This window comes from Chroicocephalus ridibundus, chromosome 5, assembly GCF_963924245.1.
Source record: "Chroicocephalus ridibundus chromosome 5, bChrRid1.1, whole genome shotgun sequence".
Taxonomy (NCBI): Eukaryota; Metazoa; Chordata; class Aves; order Charadriiformes; family Laridae; genus Chroicocephalus; species Chroicocephalus ridibundus.
The window spans coordinates 25,288,159-25,312,993 of record NC_086288.1 but is presented as its reverse complement, the minus strand read 5'-3'; the positions used below and the strand labels follow the sequence as shown (position 1 = coordinate 25,312,993).

Here is a 24,835-nt window from a genome sequence, read left to right as displayed (position 1 = left end):
TACATTTAATTACATCTGCTTTAGCACAGCGTGCATGCTTACGGAAACACTTCCTTAACTGGTTGTAATACACCTTAAAAAGAAAAACAAAGTTGCCTTAGACATCTTTGAAGACTTTTGAAGATTACATTTAACCATTTGAGTCACCAGAAATTGCTGAAAATACAAGCTAGGTTTCAAAAAGCAGTGGGCAGTGCTCCAAAGGAGCAAGAAGCCAAACCCTGAGAACTCAGGACAATCATGACAAGCTTGCATGCACACCTGTACGCAGCAGGCGCGCTGGACTCTGGCACGATGACTATTTTACTGCAAGCAGTTGTTTGCAACTTTAAAAAAAAAAAAAGCTTCCTAGCAAAAATAGGCATGTGTAGTTTGCAGAAACTATAAACGCCCATAAACTCCCTTACACCATGCTGAGCCAGGTATTTGTTAGCTTTCTTAACCTATAGCAACTGAGGCATTAGAAAGATACTACCTCTCCTTGCAAACTTGACTTCCTTTATGAACACACATGCTTGTGCTTTGAGGGGTTGTGGAAACGAGCGTTTGCCCATGATCACGCCAGGTAACTCGCTGCGTTCAGCAAAATGCTGTGGGGCCATGGCAGGAGCCAGGCTGCAGTCGGGAAGGAGCTCTGGCTGCCGGAGGTGGGGCAGGGAACGGCAGGGCCAGTGCTGCCCAGCCGCTTCTCCTCAGAGGCAGGTCTTCCCCTCAGGCCTGCCGGTAGCCCGCAACAAAGCCCTCAACATTTCCAAAATGGGCTTGTGTTTGCTTTCTTTAATCCATTGCTTTGGGGAGTCATATGTTCTTTTATTCCTCACTGAAAAGAAGTTAGGAAATATTTGTTTAAGAAACCTTAGCACCTGCCTTTAAGTCATTACTTCATTTTCAGAAGAACGAGTCATCCACTGCTTCCTGTCGTGGCTGCTTTCCTGCAGACACGGGTCTGCTCAGACCTCCGGAGAAGCGTTCTGGCCAGTCAAGCTTTGCTTACAGAAAACGGACACAGCCTCACGGTCATGGCTGTGTCTGTAGCCTCAGTGGTTCAGTGACACTTTTCACAGCATTAAAAAGGGAGGCTGGAGAGCAAGAGCCAGGCCAGGGAATGGTGTCCCCAGGCAGGGCACCTGTCCCCTCAGCACCTGGAAGATGGCGGCTGGCACAGGCTGCCCCTTTCCCTCGGGCAGCCGGGCAGGCAGGCCGGGAGGAGAAGCCACCAGAGGGATGGGCCTCCCTTGCGCAGCTGACTTTCCATGGGCTATGGTGACCAAAGCCTTGTGCCCAGTGGTGGGGCAGAGTTGGCCCTGACAGAAACAAGGGTTTGGAGCACAAGGTCCCTGTATTTGGGCATGTTTCCCTCTTCCCCTCACACCAACGTCCTCCAGTGGGGTGGCCTTGCTCTTACGCAGTCTGAGGGTTCGAGGCCTCTTCCAGATATTTATCTCACACCAGTCAAGCTGCCGTTTTTCTCTTTTAAAGTAAAAAGCTTCTCCTTGAGAGCACGGACGGGGGCTCGGCCCTGCCGCTGGGCTCTGGGCCACAGCTGAGTTGGGCCCTCGTGCAGCATGGCGGCCTGCTGGCTTCATCTCACACCAGCCGCTGGGTAGCAAGGTCCCTTCACAACCCCCAGAGGTGCAGCCGCCTCAGCTCCTCTTGTGGGCTCTCCCTGGCAGGGTCACCGACAGTGCTCTCTGCCTCCTCACCACGGTGTTGGATGGCGGCGGTGCTTGGGGATGAGAGGGGGTGGCCCCTCCCGGCACAACATGTCCTGAGGCCGCCATCGTGAGGGAGACCACTCTCAAGGGGCCGGGAGCCTACCAAGCGTTTATGTCTACTCCAAGTGGCAGGCAGGGCGTTGGGAGGGAGAAAGAAAGGCCCTGGCGCCATACTGCCTGGTCTGCAGTGCCCCTTTCCCCCTGCGTGAGGCTGGGCAGCACCCAAACCCCAGCAGGTCGCGTCCCTCATGCCGCTGGCGCACGAGGGAGGGCCGGGGCCCCTCTCGTTACAGCCACTCATCGGATGGTAATCCAATCATCCCACTAATGAAATCAGGCTGCGCCGCTAATGAAATCACCCTGCGGCAGCCAGCATGGCTTCGCAGCGCTGCCGGGCTCGGCATGGGGTCGGCTGTGCTAGCGGGTGACCTCTGCCGAGAGCCCCCCAGACCCACTCCCGGAGGTGGGGACAGGTGGCAGGTCCCCTGCCAGCCACGCCGGCAGCATGGCCTCAAGCCCTCCACCAGCAGCGGCCCCTGCCCTGCCCGGCAGACTGTGGGGAGCAGAGAGCGGGATGGCTGATAACGAGACACCACTTATGGGTTTTCCACCTCACCGCTGGCATGGTTTTGCTTGGAGAGCTGCCGCCCACCTGTGCTGGGAGGGGAGGACAGCCAGGCAATGGCCTCCTCTGGCTATGGCCTCCGCCTGGCCTGGATGCTCGGGGAGGGAGGAGGTGTCTGCAGCACTTGCAGTGACTGCATAGCCAGCTTCAGGGTAACACTGCTGATGAGTAGCTCACACGAATTAGCAGAGATGCATCCCAGCACCCTGTTCCTTGCCTCCCTAGGAATTATTCCCAAGTGTTCCCAGAGTAGGTCTATTAACTAAAAAGAGAAAGGGCACCCATTTCCTTATGAAATGGGTGCTTTATTTCTGATACTACCATGCCAAAATGGTAGAAGGTGCTGAAAAGAACGCTAATGCTGTTCCTTTTTAATGTCTTTTTGCTCAGGAGCCTTTTGAAGACACCACAAAATATACAATATTAATATTTTTTTACTTTAAAGGCTGCTAGATGTAGGGGGACATCCTGAAGCACCCAGCTCATGTTTGGAGTGAAGTCTACCTTTAATTGGATTTTTTTTTAATTTTTTTTTCAAACATCTTGAGCTGAAAGAAATGAAGGAGACGGTGATAACAGTATTGTTTGTATGAAACCTATTCAGAGCAAAGGCTTTAGCATTCTTCTAGCTAGCATGCTTCTCCAAAGGTCTGCTAGTTAATTGGCGCGTTGTTTAAGGGAAGGTTTTAATGGTGTAGGAGGCATAAGCCTTTGTAAATAATATTATCTTAAATGTAGAAGGCCTTATCATGCACTCCTTGCTCAGGCAAGTCTCCTCTTGAGATCATCTGGAGTTTTGTCTGAGTAAAGAGCGCAGAATCAAATCCATGATGAGCCAACTGCTTAATCGAGTGGTACGGAAAAACACACACACGCAGTTTTCAGTCACATCTGCTAGACATCAGTACTGCTGCGATCTCACTAGAGGGAGCAATTTATTTTAAAATATTAGTCAATATTAGCTCAGCGCTTAGCCGGGCCACCAGTGGGTCAAAATTAAGAAGGCTTTTCTGAAGCAAATACACATTTTAAGATAAAAAGACAAACAAGGGGAACGGAAAAATGAAAAGACAGCACTAGATAAAAATCACGATTTCTGAAACAATGAGATGTAAACAGAAAAAGGCATCTATGTGACATATGGAGATGATTTTTTATGTTGTTTTTGCTGCTGAAACATCTATAGTAGAGGTTTTGTCCCTGTTTTCAGGGATTCTTTTTTTTCAGGGATTACAGATCATTTTGGTTGGCCCTTGATGGGAAGTTTTGCTTGTATTTTAAAACACAGGTAGAGCTATTCTCTTTTTTATCATAGGCTGTAAAAGGAAATAAATTCCCAGATGCATCGAGATTCTTAGAAGCATTGCTAGCACTCAGGCTCTGTCAACATTTCCATCTTAAACCATTATTTAATGTTGAGTCATAAACACCTTTCTGTAAACATTTATGTAGTACCTGACAAGGTCTCCCCTCTAAAGGGGAAAGGGAAGGGGGGTTTCTCAAAAAAATCAGGGTATAAAATATTTTTAATGATATCTTTAAAGGCTGTGTTCTAAATCTGTCTTGATTCAATACTGTCCTTATTCAAAGTCTATATCGGGGTAAGTTTGTTCTGGACTTGTACAGTGCCTGGCACAGTAAGGTTCTCAGAGACCCGAGGCACTGCAGCGAAAGCAAATAATACAGATTTAATACTGACTGTGTTTATGCAGTCTGACCCTGAGTAGCGCTTAGCTCCTGGGTCCTGCTGTCTGCCTCAGCTATATCTTGACTCTGCGTTGGGATGAAATGTGGGAATGCAATCGCTCTGCTTTGCCCCCTGCCTGGTCTGGAGGTGGGAAAGGGGGTCTGTGAGCTTGGAGGGAACCATAGCGACCTCCATGAGGTGCAGTAATAAGGAGTACCCCTGTCCCCGAGGCGAGACACAGCCACCAGGAATTAATCCCTCCTCACAAAGCTGAAATGATCAGCTTTGTGCATCTATGTGAGCGCAGAAGCTAGCTCTTTGTTTCATGCGCTCAGCAAAGAGTCGCCGGATGCAAAATGACCGAGTCTGTTTGCTCTGGTGGGTTTTGGATACAGCCTTTAAAAGCCCTAAACCTGCCATCTGGTCCACTAAAGAGGAGCCGTCTCTCTATGGAGCACCAACTGTGTGATATAATTTGCAGGACAGGAGCTGAAAAGGTCTACATGTTAGTAAGCAAGATAACATCACTACCCCCCACGATACGTATTAGCCCGAAGTTATTGTTATTAGCAGAAATTATCAGCACAGTTATGTTTGGTGACCATGTTGGCTCTATGCTTTATACAAACAAAAATCAGCTTTTACTTTCCAGATCTGACGTACACAGAGGACAGCTTACGCCCATACCCTCGCTGCATTTCAGGAGGCTGGATGGAGGTATGCACTCTGCACCACCCCAGGCTCCGGCTGCACGCTGGTACAGAGAGCACCATGTTATGCTTAAAGAAGCCGTGCTTGCGATACAGCAGGATCCGCCTGGATCTAAGTGCCATTTATCACAGGGTAAGAAAATGAAACAGAGCCCGAGGAAGGGAAGAGGAAAAGAAAGGCCGTACAATCTTCGTCTCCATCATGGTCTGGAAGAACAGCCTCTCTTATACTGCTGCTGACATTTTACTGTCAAGAAAATCAAATCTCAGTTTTCACTGGAAGATTTTAAAAGAATGGCAAGCGCAAGCGAGTGCAGATTTAAGGCTACCCTCAAATTTGACTGAATAGTGGGAGAAAATAACTTTTTGTAGTTTTAATCTCTACTAATCCACCAGCTTTTTTATTTTTGTTTCCAGACTGAGATCTTGTGGTAATACTTTATACAAGAAAAATCAGGCCCTGGTTTATTCTATTTGCCTTACTCTACAGGTGAATGGAGATTCAGTAGATGTGGCGTCAGGCAAGGAGGAAGCGAAATCTGACAGACCGACAGAATGTGACTAATAACCAGTTCATACAGAAAGCCTTTTTTTTAACACCAATGTGATTTCTTTGCTGAGCAAGCAAGGAAAAAATCTTTTTGGTTCTTTCAGCAAAGAACTGAAGGACAAGCCGAACTTTAACTACGTGAATAATGTCACTGACTAGTTCATATACTTATGCCCAGTGTTAGGATTTTTTAAATATTTGCATCTTCATTTAATTGCTGAGGGATCTCCCACTGCTTTGAGAAAATTTCCAGAAATAAAATTCTGAATACTAAAGGAGATTTTAAAAATTTAAATGAACATGAGTACAAATTGCCTTCATGTGCCTCCCCTCCGGTTTATGATCATTTCTGGTGACACCTGCCACTGTGTGTGTATATATATGTATATATAGTTCTCTTCTCTTAGAATTATTACAGCACCTATCTTTATTGCATTAGGTCAAATAGTACTGATGTAACCAAATGCTAGATGGTACATCAGAGACCATGTCGAATCTAAAAATTGCTTTAGCAGCTTAGCTCAACTGGGGCAGCAGCAATAGCCTGGATTCTGAACTGCTAGATTTCTATTAGTGAAAGTCCTTGAGTGGCCAAAAAACCCAATCCAAACAAGTTATATACGTAAAGGGCACGTAATCCTTTAATATTTAATAAATCCACAATATTTAGTTGTCCATCTCACAAGAAACTTCTTTACTGACCAAGGCTCCTTTGGACTAGCAGCAATGTTAACAGCACAAGGTTAGCCCTTAACAAAACAAACTTATGACTATATTTGTTTCACATTGAAATGTGTTACCAGTTTACTGGAGATTGAGGTTGTTAGCACGACCGACATTTTTTGAAAACTTCAGAGAGCTCTGTGTTTCTGTTATTTTAAAATGCTTGGTATTACATGTAAAACCAAAAATGTTATGTATAAAAAAAAAATAATACACAGCTGTTGTATTTTTTACAATCTTAAATACAAATTCTTTCCTTCCACACGTATGGTTGGAGGAAGGGGGGTTAAGCTTTCACATTCACCAAACTACACCTAGTTCACATGACCAGAGTGCTGTACAAAACCCACAAAGGCATCCAGTAATCAATTCTTTGGAGGAAAGTGGGTTTCATCTATTTTTGCTACAAGAAAAAGTTGTGCCTTGCAAAAACCCCTTTGCCCTTTGCCATGTGAATTAGCAGTGCACTGCTGTTAATCTAAATGGATTAAAAAAGGGTAAAGACTCCTGGTCCATGAAAGCCTGCTGTATGGTAGATTTTGTACAAGTCTAACTGTGTCGGTTGTGCGGGAGACTGGCGGGGGGAGGAGGGGGGGGAAGCATGAGGGGGGTCTTTTAACTGCCTCTACAGCTCCTGGTATCAATTCACTTACAGTGGCAGGAAGGTGCTTGCAATTCATTTCTTTTCCTGGCAAGGAATAATAATATCGGTATGGGGTCTTTATGTTGGTATAATAGCAGTCACGACACGGGGGAGAGGGGAAAGGTTGTGCTGGTGCTCTTATGCCCAAGTGGTTGAAGCGACACAGCTTCTCTGTGCAAACCCGGCCGAAATAATGCGTTTCCCAAGAAAGACGACAGCGCCATTCTGCAGTTATAAAGCACTGGGCTTAAGAATTTTGCTTATGAGCATATCTAGGAGCTTGGCATGCTGACTAGATAAATGTTTAAAAATAAGTCTAGTGCCCAAGCTGACAAGCTTGTGCCTTTTTGAATATATTCATCTGAAGAAGAAAATGGATTTATCTGAAAGTCTGTTTCATTTGACTGAGGTTCTCATCAGGGATGTAATGCTTACTTGCCATTTTCTTTACTCACCTGAATATTTTTGGTATCTGGAGACAAAGAAGATAAAGAGGGTTGTACTCTATTAATCACCCTTCTCTTTGTTCTCAAGCTACCTCGCTTCTTTCTATCCCTCCTCCAAACACACGTCCCTTGCCAAATCTTTAGAAAAAAAATAATCGCTGCTATATTCTTTCAGGGACTCCAGCACTTACTGGTACAACATGTAATACTTGTGCCTGATTTGTTTTGTTGGTATCTGAATGGGAGCCAGTAAAAAAAAAATTTAAAATCACATAAAAATGGAATTTTATAAATAACAGATGTGAGTGCTTTTTTTGTGAAAAATGTTTGGTTTTTAAAATGTTCAAAGATTTTAAGAAAAAAAAATCTAATTCTTTTTGCTTATTTTATTTTCCCTTTTTTTTTCTTTTGTTCCTGTCTCTGTTTTCGTGTGGCTAGAAGGCAAATGAAACTTTCCTGGGGAGGAAAAACATAAAAAGTATTGCCTTCATTTTTAACATGGTGAAACGAGCACAGAGAGACTAAAGTCAAGAAGTTTCCAGAAAACTACTATACCTTAGAGGTGACACTCTTATTCTTCAGTTACTCACCGTTACATGATACAAATCCCACTGGCATTATTTACCTGTAACATGGCTAGCAACTATTTCCATTGGACTAAATGGGGTTTGAATAAAGGATTTTGCAGAAAAAATGTACGGTTCAGTGTTCCCTTAGAGCCAACATTTGTGATAGCCGCCTCCTCTCTCGCATCAGGATCTGGGTGGCACTGGTTAAAAGCCTCCTCAAACTCCAGCTTCCCACACCTCCCTTCTCCAGCTATCGTAACAAGAAGTCACGATCTCCATGCATAGGCGTAAAACCGCTCATCTATAGATACAAGCTACTAACTGCCGATGATGACTTGCGGCAGAGCCACTGTGTGCCCCCAGGTCTCCATCCCAGCGCCTACTGCAGCTCCATGCTAGGTGTGGGGAATTTTACACAGCAAGGTCCTGACCCAACCGTGGGCTGGGGACATCACCGTGACATGTACGTGCCCTGTGGAAGTCTAAAGTGCTGCCAGTCCCGATCATGTAGGCACTGTCCCGGGAGCTGAAGGCTGCACACCAGTACTGCTCTTTGGCCCCCTGGCCCCACACATGAAGCTTGAGGCTTCTCAGCTGTGTAGCAAACCACCGTTTTCCTCTCCTGGGATAAGAAGACAAAGATACAACCCATTTCGCCAGATGGAGGGCAGAGAAAATGGGATGGGCCAGAACTGAGTTCCTCTGTGCAAAATCCTGGGGACAGAGGCATGTCACTCCCAGTCTGTCTGAGGGTGACAGCCCCACTTCCTTGCCAGCTGCTGACACCTCAGCCCTGAGCCCTTCCTGGGTGGAAGCAGTAGCCACCTGGCTTTGCACGGCCATGGCAGAGGTGATGCCGGCAGCAGGGCCCAGCCACTCAGGCTGTGCTGCTTCCCCCTGGCATGCTCTTCCCCATGCCAATGAAGAACTCCAACCACAACCGCTGTTGTTGCCTTCCTTGTCCATGCCGATTGCCCTCTGCTTATGCTTACAAACTCTAGAAGGGATACAACCCATTGCAGCTCTTTCTAATGCCCTTGTCTGTGCTGTCTTTCATGGTCTTCAGCTAGGCATGCCCTTCTGACTCAAGCAATGCTTAGCTCTCTATCATCTCTATGGAGAAAGCGCTCAGCCCTCCCTAAATTTCAGTCTGGCCTGGCTGACTTAATTCTTTTGGCAAGTTCTGCTTTACAGAAAGAGGTGATTTCGGCCACCACTTGGCCACAAACCCCCCTCAAGGTCTTCCAAGCTGGCCGAGGACAAGCCTGCCCGGCCCAGTGGAGCCTGGGCTGGGTAGCTGGGGTTCAAAAGCGCAGCCTGCAGGTCTGTTTGACAGACCCTGGTGGTTACAGAAAGTGGTTTCTGGGTGGTTCCAGAAAGTGAAGCAAGCAGCAGCCCCCACCTTGCCATCATCATGGGGAACCAGCTGGGATGTACTGCACTGTTTTGGCTCTGTAACGCATGGATGCGTGCTTCCTACAGCAGCCGTGGTCTGATGAGAGCTACAGCACATGTAATCTGCAGAGAATTTAGCTGCCCAGCTCTGACAAGTCTCTCCAGAGTGTGTCCAAACTAGAGTTTCACAAATTTGGCTGACATTAGGTAGCAAAGCAAAGGGCATATTCCTGACATCAGAGTAACCCTGTCAGCAAATTCACATCCCTGCTCCTAAGCACATACAAGCCAGTTCTCTGCAGCAAGATGGAGGTGTTTTTCTCCCTTTAGAAAATGAGCCAAACAACAGATTAATTTAATTATCCTTGGAAATACTGGCTGAGACATTTCTGCTGAATCTTTAACCAAAAGATAAATAAATCATCGACCAAGGATAGACATCCTTCATGGATGTTTTTGGTATGATGGAAAGTATTGAAAAATTTTAAGGGCCTAAAATAGTCTTTTACAAAAGGAAACTTTACATTCTTATGGATGCAATGTAGTGCCATGTTTCCCAGTAACAGCGTTTACTATTACAGGCATCTGTGCCACACCTTTTGCCAAAGTACTTCTTCAAGGAAAAGGAAGAATGTTTCACAAGTAGTGTGTTAAAAATAAGCTCGGTCTTCTTAACCCATTAGCAGTGAAGTTAAATATGTTTCAGCGTGGGATCTTCCCTCAGCTGCTCAGATCCCATTATCCAAAGGACCTCCTGTGCACTGTTTTCCCCTCCCCTACAGAGACAAATTAAGCTGTCCCTATCCTGTTCCCATCTTCCCCTTCTTACAGCTACGGTGAGGGAGTTTTACAGTCCAGAAACCAACTGAGCTGCAGGCAAAATTATCAGTGTCTCCTCTGCTTGCTTGGAGGCATCTAAGATGTGGTCTGGGGCAGTATCATCTTCCCTTCAAGGGTCTTCAAAGCAGCTATGACCAGCAGCATCCCACAAACATAGTTCCCACACAACTCTTATATTTGGCAGCAACATTTAAAATACTGAATAATATGATCCTGTAGGTTTCACAACTCATTAGGGATTACCTGGATTCATTGAGATAAAAAACTTCTTCCAAAATTTTCACAAGGAGATCGCAGGGAGGATTAAGGACCTGGGTCTATGGAGAAGGAGAAACATCTTTCTGTGAATTAGAAGTCATCATTGCCTTTTGAATACAGATGCGATGAGGTGGGGAGGTTAAGTGATATACCCAGGGTTACAAAGCGACCAAGTGCTGGAGCAGAAAAAGAAATCTGGCATCCAGACTCCTATTTGTCTCTAGTTTCTATTCTTTCATTCGCTGATGCTTTCAAATCTATATTATTTATAATACATTTCAATACATTACAAATACAAAACACTAACAAACTAGTTAATGTTGCTATAATGCATTTAGAAATGAATGACAAATAAATATTCTTTCTTGTAGGCAATAAAGATGAGTTGATTTTGCACAGTTGTAAAATTCTGTTATGTATAAAGGATTCTTTATTTTATAATAGCTATTAGAGTGTTTGTTTGTAGGATTTTCTTGGGGTGGAAACTTCAGAAGAATCATTGCTTTGAGCTAATCATTTAGCAAAGGACAAAGATGCCTTAGATTGCTGACTCGTCCTATAGTTAATGGTTCTCTCAGGCTTTTCTCTGTCAAATGTGGCAACTATGACATCAAATGTTATCTCTGTAAACACATGCCAACTCAAAATAGCACATGGGGGGGAAGGACGAAGAGTTCCTTATCCTATATTTTAGCCAAGATTATGGTCACCAGCATGTTCCTCTGACCATGGAAGAAAAATAGACTTCAGTATAACTATGCGTTCCAAAAGTTAAATTTTAAAAATAAATGACCGATCCAACAAACCATTCCGCTTTCACATTAGCCACCTTAGGGGATCATACGCCGAGTGCACAAAATATGGAATTCTCATTTCTGGGATGCCAGAATTTGAGTTCTGAGATATTATTTGCACAGGGTCACTATGGGCACAAGGACAGCTACAGCTATTAAAGACTTTTTTCCAAAGATTTCACAGGACAGCAGACTGGCAGTTCAGACAACCAGACTGTTTTGCTGATCTGGCACTGATCTGCCATGTGACCTTGAGCAAGTCTTTTCACTTTTCTCTAGCTCTGTTTCTCCTCCTACAATTTGCCTTATCTATTTAAATGGCAGCCTTTCTGAGCAGGGAATTTCTCACCTTGTGCTAGCTTGCAGTGCTTAGCTGAATGCGAACCCGTCTTCCTTGGGATTATTGTATTGCAAAGCTAGCAAGTAACACTACCAATTAAAAGCACTATAAAATACTAATATGCTGTTTTCCCAGAGGGGGTCTCGGTGCAGTCAGAGGAGCAATAATGCCCCCTTCTCCAGTACTTCACTTCTGCGGCTCTTCCTATCCAGGAGCTGAAGCTGTGACTTAGCATCCCCAGCACTGCCACTTTACAGTCAGGTTTTTGGAGGCAAACCTCAAAACCGTGAAGATGTGGGGTGCAGCAGTGTGAAGCAGAGCTGGCCAGGCTTTGGCTGCTGAGCCACACTTGGCTTAGGAGCAGGTCAAACCCGCTCCCATGCTGGGCTTTATCAAGGAGGACGAGACGTGCTCCTAATCCTGGCCGTAAGTGAAAGTGAGCCCGCGGAGCTGCCAAGGTTTTCCTCTGCCTACGGTGCTGGACCTCAGCCACCCGAACTCACAGCCCCGGCTTGGCAGTGTGTGTCGTCCCAGGGGTTGGGGACCGCCAGGGGCCAGGTGGCCAGCTCCAAGGAAGGCCAGGCTCACAAGCAACACAGCCCTGCTGAGCCTCCCAAAACAAAGCCACAGGCATGACTGCATGCCAAGCTCTCTCCCTCTAACCTGCACATCCAGCCTGAAGTGGCAGAGGACAGATAACCCAGGTGGTTCACAGCCTGCCGAGACCTCTGTGCCTGAGGAGGTAATTTAGATGCAGCTGAATGACATGTCTGCTCGGCAGCGAAGAGCCACAGCCTGCCCTAGTCTTCCCAGTGTGGATAATTGTCACTGGCTGTGTCTCACAATGAAATACACTGTGAATAAGAACGGGTACAGAGTACAGAGGCTTGCCATGCACACCTTCAGAGTCCTGAGAAACGGGCACACCTCTCCAGAATTTATATGCGAGACCCTCAGATGTCCATTTAGCATGGCGTTTACATGTGTGGCACCTGTTCCTGAACGTTGGGAAAGTATAAAACAAAAACAACCCTAAAGATGGGCTTTTCTTCCTTCTTCATGGCATGTTATTGGGAGACATCTCCGAGCAAGCAATCCGTACAGCCCGTAGAGCCGCATCCTGCCAGACCCTCAGTTGGGGGCTGCAACCTATGGACCAATGGTGCAGGGAAACTCTGTCTTCCCCCAGAATGAATGGCATTAAACACAGGTTGGAGTGGGGAGGTTTTTCTGAGGCTGAACCATGATTTTTGGATAGAAGGTATGGTTTGGTCGGGGATATAATGTGTGCTGCAGCTTATGTTGACTTTGGCCAAGTGGCTTATTATCCTAACTAGGAGATGTTTGTAAATATGCCCAGAAATATCCAATATATTTTAAAAGCCAGGCGCAAGCTGTCAGCCTACAGCACATCCATAACAGAGCCATTTCCTCGGCATTCTTCCTATAAATTATACAAATGCCCAGACTATTTAAGGCAGCAGTTCACTTCACAGAGCAGGATTTCTTAATATAGGTCCCAGGAGAAATGCGCCTACCTACCTCATTGGCATGATTTTGGGAGCTGAGGCTTTCTCCGGAAAGGGTTGTTCAGCACACACTCGCCATCCTCGCAGCATCCTTTTCCCAGCCAAGCACACGCCTCCCCCCTCCATCTGCAAGCTGGGAAGAGTCGGCGCAGGGGAGTGCAGGCTGTGCCTTTCTCTCGCACACACACGGCAAATCCCAGAGCTTTCTGCCTGGAATGCCCCTGAGTCAGCGAACAGCTGGGTTTCTATCCCAGTCAGGAGGCAGCTCTTGGAGGAACATCTGGCTCCGGTCTCTATCTTGTCTGCTGCTCTTTCACACATCTACTTCCTTAAAAAGAGCTTACTGGGGGGGGGGCAGGGGGAGCAGGAGGGGAAACTGGCTCCAGGTTCTTTCGACTACTTAAAGAGGACCACCCTGTTGCACTGTCAAACAAAAGTTACATATTTCCTGCAAAAAATATAACACTTAAATAAGGGAGACGATTAGATGTAGTTGCAATTGCCTATTGCATTGCAGCTCCAACATCTTTGGGATGACTGGGAGGTTTACGCGGAAGAGTGCTGTGTGCTGCTCATTTTCTCTTCAGTTTGAGCTCCCAGGGTGTTAAAGAGGGGGGGTCTGCACCGAAAGGGCTGGGCGAAACCTTTGGGTATTTGGGGGAGTTGTATTAAACATTAAGCAGGGCTGTCAGTCCACCCAGCCCCCAGAATAAGCTAGTGGCAATCTTTTTAGAGGCGCATATTGCTTGGTGTGAATAACAGTGGTCGAGTGTCTTCTCCGACAATTTCCAAGTAAGTGCACGCCAAATGAGAGAGGAGAAGAACAAAGGACGCTGCTGTGGGGCAATAGATTTGAGGGAAAAAATTGTGATTTTGTGGTCAGTCAAATATGGAATGTGCTGATGGTTCCTTAAGATTTTCTAATGGAAAAATCATAAGCTGCAAATAGTTAAATTGGAGTCTCTATTTCTCAGCAAACATCTTAAATTACACATAAAAATCTCTTAAACGCCTCAGCTTAAGGGAGGCCCTGGCTAGCTCTAGATCCTTCGTCTTTTGGGGATTTCACAGCAGACCACCCACTGGGAAAACGAAAAGCTGGCATCTCTACCACCGTGGCACTTTCTTTCTGGAGACGAGTCCCTAAAATGCTATGCTCTTTTCCCTGGGGAGACGAAACGAAAAGGTCTAACCTGGTCAACATGATTTGACAAAGCAGGGAGGTATAAATCACCCATGACATGACTTTCTCTAAACTATTATGTACTCTATTTACGTGTATTTGGACCAAATGTCCTGCTTCACCCCGCTACTTACATGTAATGTAATCAGCCCACACTTGTGCAAATAAGTCTACAATTTCACGCAGAGACATGCTATATGCTGTAGATGCCTTGTCTCAGATAATAAGCAAGTTGTATTAATTATTACAAATCTGTCCCAGCCTATTAAAGTCTTTCCTTAACGATGTTGCAGTGAGGTGGCTGCTTCATTCTGAGTCAGCTTCTCCTGTAGCTGCGCTTGCCTTTTTGATTGAAACCTTTTGTGGCGCTTAATGGAGGCAGGCTATTTCCAGTTTATATGCCAACAAGCCACTTTGTCTCTAGAGACTTTTATGAAGATTATGCTCTTCACCTGATTAAAAGGCCTGGAGTTGGAACCGCTAATCTTATGTATGCCAAAAAAAAATAATTTACAAAAATAAATGGGTGCATTATGCCCAATAAGTGCCCATTGCTAGGTAGACAGAGTTTAAGGATTTAGTTTGCTGTCCGTCTACCGAAATTATCTTCCTCACCAAGTTAGCTGAGCATTTCACAACCAGCAACATGCTTTTATCTTCATACCACATGTGAAACAATTGTTGCTCTATTTCAGGTAAGAGCAGGTGAAAGTGGTACCCGACAAAGTACCTCTGAACCAAGCCTGCATGGCACATGAACTATGCGGTGCTTTCCAGGTGCTTGTCTCTTCTCGAACACACCAAGGACCTGATGATAACACATTGTGGTTCCCTCCTATCTTGCTTGCATGCCTGGTTTCCTTCCCATGACTGAATAGATATGACTATTCAACATGGTTTTGACTGCTTAAGTCATTATACCAAACTATATGGCCGGGATATGCACCTGGATCTGAAGGCCTGGAAGCATCCCAGATCCATCAGGTTAAACGCAGTCTCAATGGCTTGGCCTTGTCCGTGCGCCTGAAACGTGAACTAGCCCTGGTGTCCTGCGTTTCGCTGAGTTCAGCAGGTTCACTGCCAATTTGATGCCTATTTATCTAGGCTCAGCTTTAGGAGCTGCCACTTTGCAGGATGGGCCAGTAGCACCATGGCTGAGCGCCTTGCATGCAAATGGGTCCAGGAGACATGGCGTGTCTGTCTGACCCTCTGTGATAAAGGCACAGGGTCGTTCTGCACTCACATGCATAGTGTCCAGCAACCATCTCATCCTCTTGGTGCAAGGGACTCAAACCTGACTCAGCCCCCAGCTCCCGTGGGGTTTTACTGTTTGCTCACAGAGGGAGTTGGGACAGAAGAATTCACTTTCAGAGGAAAGAGAGGTCCTGTTTGGGAGGGGGACCCAAACAGGAGAGCGGGAAGCAGCTGAAAGACGGGTTAGTACAGTGTCTCCAGTGCACAGCAGCTCTCACAGGAGTCTCTCAGCTACAGTCTGAAACATCAAGAGCCCCTTGGGGCACTGTAAGCATGTCCAGCACCAGTTACTAAACTAGATTGCATGACAGCATTTTAATCAGACAGGCCACAGAGACAGGATTACATATCTAATGTCATGCCCTTAAGAATTAAGTAGTGTTGGACTATAGCATTATGCATAGATGAGTGTCAGATGCAGTCTTGAATTTCTTGCCAGGATATCAATAACTGCTTTTTGTGATTTTATTCTTTTCTCTCATTTGGCTAAAGTCCACGTTTGCAGCCTCAAATCAGGCACCTCCTAACGTCCAGAGCGAGGCTTTTCTTTGCCCCGCTGGGGGACCCCCCTGCGCTGAGGACAACTCCTCGAGCAGGTATCTTCTCAAAGGAAAGCACCCCACAGTTCCCTCCGATGGAAAGAGCGGCAGGAGAGGACCAGCGGGTTTCTTCTTACGGCTCTGCAGTTCTCTTCGTAACAGCCTGGCATTCATAATCCTCTGGGGTAGCCAGGGTGGGCATTCTGCCCACAACACTCCACGTGCTCTGCTTACTGCTATGTGTAAACTGAATTTTGCGGTGGAATTAATCAGATGCCATGAAGAATAACAAAGAATAAATTATGAGAATCAGCATTGCCATTAGAGAAACTACATTAATATTACCAATTTAGCTGTCCCGTTTTCCCTCTGCAAACTTATTTCAACTAGATTTTTTTAAGAAAGGGAAAGCCTGCCATTAAAATAAATCAGTAAAACATAATTGTTTGGATATCATCACCACAGAATGAGATTCAGAATTATCACCCCTATAACGTACCACCCCCGAGTTGATCTAGACAGCACATAGGCCTTTCTTAATGTGACCACATGTTGGCTTCAGTGGCATTGTATTCAACAAAGGTTTCTTCTTGTGACAACCTCTGCAGAAGGAATCTCACAAGAAGCAGGAATAAGATCTCTTTTCTTCTTCTCAAGCTCCTTCATCTTTTCTTCTCCAGCCAGAAGAGAAAAGTAAGGGAACCGCCTCTGTGATTTCTAATACAACGTGTTTCTAATGTGTGGCTGCGTTGGTGTCAGCTCATGCCCACACCCTCCAGACAGGGTCAACATGGTCTTCATAGCCTGGGCTGCAGGTTCTCTTCCTTACCCCATGAAAAGCCTTCACTGAGCTCCTTTGGAGAGTCTACTCCAATTTTAATTCATCCATTTCCCTAAACATCAGACACACCCTGGTCCCAAACAGCTGATCGATTTTGGTGGCAGGAGATTAAGTATTTTCTGGTTGGGAATTTTTTTTTTCCAGGCACAGTGCAACCTGCCCAGTTATTCTCCTCGCCCAGCCGTGTGAGATGAAATGAGCTTGTCTAAGGCCATAAGAAGGGAAATTGTTCCCGGTCTTTTCTCTCCAGCCATGGAGCCTGGTCCTGATTCAGCCTGGCCTGCAGGGCACACACTCCATTCCTGCTCCAGTTCAAGATGAGCATGGGCTAATTTTACCTTGGAAGCCGATGGGCTATAAGCATATGCATACATGCCCTGTTGGATTGACAAGCGCATCACAGCTTCTGCTCCTTCCACGCGCAAGGAGGAAAACACTACGCTGACCAGTGTAGGCCCATACTATTGCCATGTAAACAATGCTGTGTTATTTATGTCCCCAGAATTGCCAGTTCTACCAGAGGGGATTTGAGTGGTCTCAAATGGCAGTGCCTGGCCATCGCAAGAATTAAGTACTCCATTGTCACGGAGAGAATTGTTAGAGCCGCGCTCCAGTTTCAGAAGCCTTTTTGTTAAGAAGGCAGAAAAATGCAACATTCCCTGCGCCCTAGACAATTAAAAGGAAACACCCTATAAGATGCTGAGAGCCTACAACTGTCAGTAAGTCAGCAATGAGGCTGCCTCTCAGCGTAATTAATATCCCTTTTTGCTGAGAAAAAAACAAAATCAAAAAAACCCAAAAAACCAACCAAGTCACCCCTGTCAGTGGGAGCCATTTTCCCTGCTCTGTGTCAGGGGCTGAAGTTTTAAACAGTGTCTCAGGTGCACAGACCAGAACTTATAAAAATGACCTGTGCTACGAAATGTCCCTCCCCACGTCCTTTGCTTGGGCTTGCTGAGCTGTAGCTGTTGACATGTGAGAATGGCTGTCGCCCTGATCGTGTCACACTGACATTATTTGTCAGGGATGTTGCCGGTCACCCACTGATTACAAGCTAAAGTCCCTGACCCCCTGGCTCAGCCAGCAGTTACAAGTACATCAAGTAGGACAAAGGTGTCCCTTAACATCCAAATAAACCATGAGAATAAAGCCGGGCTGCATGTTGGTGTTAACAAAACCCATGGAGTATTTTTATCTCTGGAAAGCTATTTCCTATTTGTAATACTACTTGAAACCGCTTCCAAGTCTTCATTTGATGTAACTCATATTCATATCTTTTATGTGTCTTGTTTTCATTTTCCAAACATGTTTATTAAAAAATCTTCTCAGGGCAATGGCCCTTGTGGTAGGAATTTCTGTTTTGGGGGAAGAATACCAGAGTTGGAGGTTTTTGCCAGCAGGATGTGAAAGCTGAAGGAAATAACAATGACTGGGGCTAGAGATTTGTCACAGGGAGTTAGAACGCGAAAATTTACAGTCTGGCCATGAGACAGTCCAGGCTAAAGCCATGAATTTATAGGAAGCATTGCCAAAAGCTGGATATTATTATTTTAATCAAACTCTGTTTTACTTTGCACTAAAAAAATGTGAATTGCCAGAGACTTTGGCTCTGCAGATAGAGGAGAAAGGGCAGAAGAGCCACCTCTGTCTCCACTGCTCTTCCTGTCCCGGCTGAGGAGTGGGAAGCACGCATGACCTTCCCTGGAGAAATCATGGGAATTCAACCGCCCCGAACCTCTTAGGGAGAGTTTCTGCTTGCTTTGGGAACTCCCCTCACACTCAGCGCTGCCAGCTCAGGCTCCACTGACTTCAAAGGAGCACCAAATGGGCTGGGACCCACTCTCACACCAACATGCCGTCCTCCAGCCTGGCAAGAAATCGCTTCGTTCCTTAGCTCTGCATCCACCAAAGCGGGCACAACAATTCCATGTTGGGAGGCTGAAAACAACTGCCTAGGTACAGGGCTTGTAGATTCCTGCTCCTCTCCAGATAATACAGCCTTAAAAGTGCCCGGCAAGGATTTTCATAAAGGAAAGGCTTTATGCTCCTTTATGCTTGTATTGTCCCGGTGACCTTAATTGTTGGTGTGGTTTTTTTTTAATTGAGTGAAAGAAAAGAGTTCTCTTCACTTTTATCTTAACAGTACGAGGTCTGGATCTGCTGGAAAATTACTTGCGAGACCTCTGGATCTCTTATTTGCACAGAAGTAGCCACTTATATTTATTGCTTTACATATGGCCACAATCCAGCAAATCACTCAAGCATGTGAATAACTTTAAGCATGGAAGTAGTCCCCCGTGAGCCAGTGGAACTACCACCACACTAAATATATACATCAAGTGATGAGCCCGGCTCCACCCTCGTGTTTGTCCGAGCGCTGCCATTTCTCCACATACACACCCAGCAGGCGAGGGGCTTGTTCCTCGGGTTCCTTTCCAACTGCGTAAATCTCCGTCGTGGATTTAAACTGTGGGCTGCATTGATCGCTGCACGCTCATCGATCCTTGCCCGTGCCTACCCACGGAGGCTGCGCAGCGCTGCGCTCCCTTCAGATTAAACACTCTTCCTTTTTCACTTTAATCCGGAGAAAAACACGTAACGAATTTGCAAGAGGGAGCCTTGCCGAGTTTTATGGGACCTTGTTGCCATATATGAGTATCTCTTCTTATCACACACATACCCCCTCGGAGGGCGGGAGCAGCAGGGACATCTGCCAGCTGCCCCACCTTAGCTGGCCCCGGGGTGGGGGGGGATGGCGGGGAGAGCCAGGCCGCCCCGGAGGGCCAAGGTCTGTGTCTGTCCCGCTTGTTTCTCTCCCTCCCCGCAGTTTGGAGGGAGCGGGGCAGCCCCAGCGCCCCCGACGGCTACGTCCGCCGGCACCTCGGGGGTGGCCCCGCGGGGCCCGGCTCTCCTCCCGGGGGAGAAGCCGCATCCCACGCCCCCCCCGCGGCTGCCCACACCCCACCCCGGGGCATGCGGGACCGGGGTTAGGACCGCAGACGGCCGGCGGGATTTCGGGGGAGGGAAAAGGGGGGGAGAGGAGAGGATGGGAAACGCTCCGTAGCAACGGTAAGACGTGAAGCCGGGAGCACTAAGTGCATACCAAGATTTATAGGGGACTTTACAGGACGTTTTACTACAACCTGGGAGATGATTCATTTTTATACGGAGCGCATTGCACCGCGGGGCCGCTCCAGCCGGTTAATGTTCAACGCGGGCCGGGCTTGCCGGTGGGCAGAACGCCCGGGGCCCGCAGCGCCCGGCGGCCCCGCAGCCCCCGGGGAGCCGCGGGATGCGGCTTGGCAGCGAGGAGGTGGGGGGAAAACCCTATAAAAAAGGTCAGACGGATGGAGAGAGTGGAAGGCGATCACGCCCCCCCCGCCCCACAGCTCAGGCGTGTGCTTCACCGATGCGGTCTGTGCGTGGCCAGCCCCTGCGTGGCCGTGCGGGGCTGCAGCCGCCGGAGCATCCCGCTCATCTGCGGGCAGCGGCTGCACAGCACAGCCCGCACAGCACTCCGTGTGTGTATATCCGTTTAATATGTATGTGTGTGTAATATATATGCGTGGGTGCGTGTATACATATGTACGTGTGCATATATATATATATATATGCGGGCGTAAATCTGAGACGTTTCCCCGCTGCAACTCAACTCGGTGGGGAGCCCGGCTGGGCCGGAGACGGGTCTCTCCCACACTCCCACTCACACACACACTCACACACGGGGCTCGCTCGGCTCCTTCCCCAGCGCCGTGACCCGCCGCCCGGGCAGGGGGCTGAGGCCGAAGGGCTCCCGGCTCTTCTTCACTGCCGGAGCGAGGCACCCGCGGGCTCCTGCTCCCGGGTGGGCTGCTGGGGGCTTTGTGGCTTCTTTTTTTTCTTTCTTTTTTTTTTTCTCCCGGTTTTGGGCTGGCGGTCGGTCGCCTCCACCCCGTGCTCCCGCCGGCGGCTGGCCCGCGGGGCTGGCGCTGGGGCCGGGTCCGCCCGGAGCCCCCGGCGACCTCGCCGTGCAGAGCCGCAGCCGCGCAGGGCTTTACCTGCCCCGTGTGGGCTCAGGCCCAAGCTCTTCCCGAGGCGGGAGGTGACCTGTCCCCCATCTCGGTCACGCTGCCGTCCTCCCGTGGGGCCGTAGCCCGTGAGGTCGCCGCTCGCACGCCGCCATGGTCGGGCTGCGCCGCAGGCGGTGCCGGGCACGGGCCGGTGGCGGCCGTGCGGGGTCACGGGGCGGGGGTCGGGCCGGTGGCCCCCCCCGGGCAGGCACAAGCCCGCCCTCCGAGAAGGCAGGGCCGGCGCCGTTCCCGCTTTGGCGACGGCAGCGTTTGCTCTCCCGCGACCCGCGCAGCCCCCGGCCACCCCGTCGCAGCCCTCCGCCTTCGGGGTAGGCCGGGGGGGCGGAGGGGAAGGCGTCGCAGCTGCAGGGCAGAAAATGAGAAAACAAGCCCCTCTGGGCCCCCAAACCACCGATCAACCGGGGGAAATCCATCCGGCACCGGCAGAGCCCCGGCTCCCCGGGCGGGCAGCGCGGAGGTCCCTGCGCCTCTGCGCAGGGGCGCGGAGCATTGGCTGGGCTGTGCTGGCTCCAGCCCCGCGGCTCTTCCCGGCACAAGCGGCAGCCGAGCACGCGAAAACACCCTCAAAGACCCTTTTTTATTAAAAAAAAGACCTCGCCGCTAAAAAATGTGAAAGTGCGGGTTTCTTTTATTTCCTCTCTTCTCTTTCCTGAGAAGATGATGCAGGCGACTGGAGAAATTAATACCAAAAAAAAGGGCTCGCATTTAGAAAACTTCAGATTTAGCGATCAATTAATCCGGCATTGTATGGAGCTCCCAAGGTGTAAATCCTTCCTAGTTCCCGGATTATTGACTGTTACGGTCCATCGGGTGCATAATATTGAGACGTACACATGTATAACACGCGTACCAAAGCAGGCATTTAGCAAGGTAAATTATATTTCTCGAAAACGCGTAGGTATTAGCGCCAGCGCGCCGTGAGCCGCTCCCCTGCCCTCTCTCCTCGGCTCGAACCGGGGTGTGCGACCCCCCTCCCCACCGGCACACCCGCCCCACACACCCCTCCGCAGCCCCCTCCGCACCCGCGCTGCGCTACAGGCCGGGGGCTGCAAACCTGCCCCGCCGGTGCCTGCGCGCCCGCCCCGCAGAGCGGCAAAACGGCTTTCGGTAAAAAAAAAAAAACAACTTCCCCGGGCTCAGATGCCAACGATTTTCCCAAAGAAGTTATTTCCCTCCAAAAACGCTAATGAATCTCTTAAGGGGGGAAAAAAATAAGAAAGGTTCTTTTATTTTATAGGTATAAACAAATGTACAGGTATGTAGAGATCTGTATCTGGGTATTTTAGGAAGGCACAGGCGGATGAGCGCAGACGTACATAACAACAACGCGGAGAGAGGGAAGCGCACAGAAAATAACCCGAAGGAGAGATACCGATATTTACGTTTAATTTTGACCTTTTCGGGCGCGCCGATCCGGCTGCTAGGGCCCTGCGCACGCCGCCGGGGTTCAAAGTGCGGGAAGGCACCCTCCGGGAACAAAAGAGCGGAGCCGAGCCGGGACACGGCCCCGAACGCAGCCGGGGGGGAGGGCGTCCTGGGCCGCCGAGGGACCCCGCGCCCCCCGCCTGGAAGGGGCCCGCTCTCGGTCGCAGCCCGGGGGGTGGCGGGGGCTGCGCGGGCCGGGGCCGGCGGGATTGTGGATTGGGATGTGGATTGGGATGTGGATTGGGAAACAGACGGCGCTGCCCGCTCGCACGCCCGGCGCGGGGGGCCGCGCAGCGGGCGGCTCGGAGCGGCCTTTCCCAGGGCCGGGGGGGGCTAACGGGGTGCGAGCCCGTTGTTTAACCCCTCTCCCCGCCAAGCTTCTCCAAATAGATATTTTGCAAATTCCCCATTTCGTTGTGACTTCCCCCCCCGCTCTCTACGGCCTCCATTGTTCCAGGTTCACGCTGCCACCGCCGATAAGGGGAAGGAAAACTCCCGGCGAAAAAAAAAAAAAAAAAAGAAACAACCCAGAAAAAGAAAAAACACGACCCAAGATTTTGATTTACGACCTAATCAAAACATTATATCTTTGGTCAAGTGGCGCAGAAAAATGATGACCCTCAAGGCTTCAGCTAGGGGAGAAAGAGAAATTCAGATTACACTCGGAGTGATTTATGTCCTTTCTGAGCGGTCACGTTGATTTTTCATCGTTTGAACCATTACACAGTAGAGTGGAAAGCTCTGATCCAGTATTTTTTTGGTCCGGAAACGGTATATATTATTCTTCGAAACGCATATGCGTATACTATACATTTTATATATATTCTTTCTCCACGCGCACACGTATTCTAAATATATACACGGACGCTTATATATATATAAAAAAAGAGAGGACTATAAATAACCAATGCCACCGAGAAGAAACGAGAGCCGAAAAGAGCGTGTAAAATACCGTGCCGATACCCGGAGCGATCCGCTCGCTGATTTCCAAGCCCGTCCCGCCGAGAGGGTTTGGGCAGAAAAGCACCCGCGTTTTCTCCGGCTTCCCGAGCCCCGAGGGGGGGGTCCCGGGCTGCCAGTCCCTCGCCGGCGTCGCCCCCAGACCTTCCGCCCGCAGCCCAGCGAGGAGGAGGAGGAGAAGGAGGAGGAAGGGGACATTTTTGGAAGCCCCTGGCACTCACCCGGGTGAGGTGTTGACACGGTGCGGAAAAACCGAGGGGAGCGGCGTTGGGTCGGGGCGGTGGCGAGGCCGGGCACGCCGGGGGGGAAGGGGGGCCTCCCTCCTTCCCCCCCGGCCCCCCCCCCCCCTGCCCCAAGCACGGAGGTTCTCTCGCTACACCGACCCCCTGGCAAGAACACAGAGAGGAAAACAGAAAAACGGGTTAAAAAAAAAGCAAAACCAAAACCAAACCAAAATACTAAAACAAAAAAAAAGGGGGGAGGGGGTAAAAAATAAAAATATTAGATGGTAAAAAAATACAAGAAAAATGAGAGGGGAAAAAAGTGGGGGCTGGGGTCTCCGCAAATGGGAACACGGGGGGGGACACCGGTTTCGGGTCCCTGTGGGAAAGCGCAGGATGCTGACCTCTCCCCTCTCCCCCTCTTCTCTGCTCCTCTCCCCGTCCAACCCCCGGGGAGGAGGGAGACAAGACCCCCCCCTCCGCGGGAGCCCGGGGGTGGGCGAGGACTCCGCGAGCGCGCAATTTGCGCGCTCGAGGAGCCCTCGCCCACCCCCGGCTCCTCCCGACGGCACAGAAGCGCGCAAGGAGCGCGCAAATGGCAAGCTCGTCCCTCAGCGCGGCGAGATTCCTCCCTGCCCCCCTCGCCATTTTACGCGCCTGCGGAGTTTCTTCGCATATCGGTATTCCCGCCAGGTCCTGGCCGCCGCTCCCCCCTCTCCCGCCAGCCCCTCCTTTGCCCGCCCGGGGTGTGAGGCGATGGGGAGGGCCGAGCAGCAATTCATCTTGATTTGTTTCAATTGTCCGGCGAAGTTATAATCCCGTATAATTTCAGGAACAAGCAGGTTGAGAATGAATGGGTCGATATTATTTAAAACAAAACACGGGGGGGCGCGACCTTTCCCTTCAACGACGTGTTGCAGCACGAAGTCGCAGGAAACCGGGGGCTAACCTCTCAACCCCCGCGCTCCGCGGGGCTGCGGTGATTTGGGCTGCTCTTTGTTTCTCCTCCTGCCTGAAAAGGGGGATTGGGAAATAGAAATGTAATATTACACGAAGGATCTCCCCGCCGACGGGAGAAGGTGAGCGCAGGGGGCGGCAAAGGGGACAGATTATTTTGAACAGGAGCGGTTTGTTTGCAAACTGGCTTTTCTCTTTTTCCCACCCCCCTCTTCTTTAATGTAATAAAAGCTTCCTTCACAGCGGGAGAAATTTATGCTCGAGATACAGCAACTCTGTGGCTGGTAATTCTCGAGGCCGGCGATGTCAAATAATCCATTTTCTCGGGGCTGCGCGGGGGAATAAAGGGATCCCGCCGCACCGAGGGCAGCGTGTCCAAGCCCCGCGTTTCTCTAGCGGGGGAATTTTCTTCTCCTCGGTTTTTTTTTTTTTTTTTAAGTGAAAAATGCCGGTATTTATTTGTATTGCAATAAAAAGTACTGCCCTGTGTTTCCAGAGAACGAGATCCAGTGTCAACGATCAGTCAATCACTGCAGACCAGTTACCACTGTGCAGCTTGGC

At 49.1% G+C, this 24,835-nt stretch overlaps 1 protein-coding gene across 1 annotated transcript in view; it reads right to left on the bottom strand.

Moving 5' to 3' along the window:
- Nucleotides 1-20,445: 20,445 nt before the first annotated feature.
- Nucleotides 20,446-24,835, bottom strand: part of PITX2 (paired like homeodomain 2) — a 15,222-nt gene continuing 10,832 nt past the window's right edge. The window contains exon 6 of the mRNA XM_063336219.1: nt 20,446-21,053. Within this exon, the coding sequence (XP_063192289.1) occupies nt 20,446-21,053 (608 nt within the window). The remainder of the gene's footprint in view (nt 21,054-24,835) is intronic.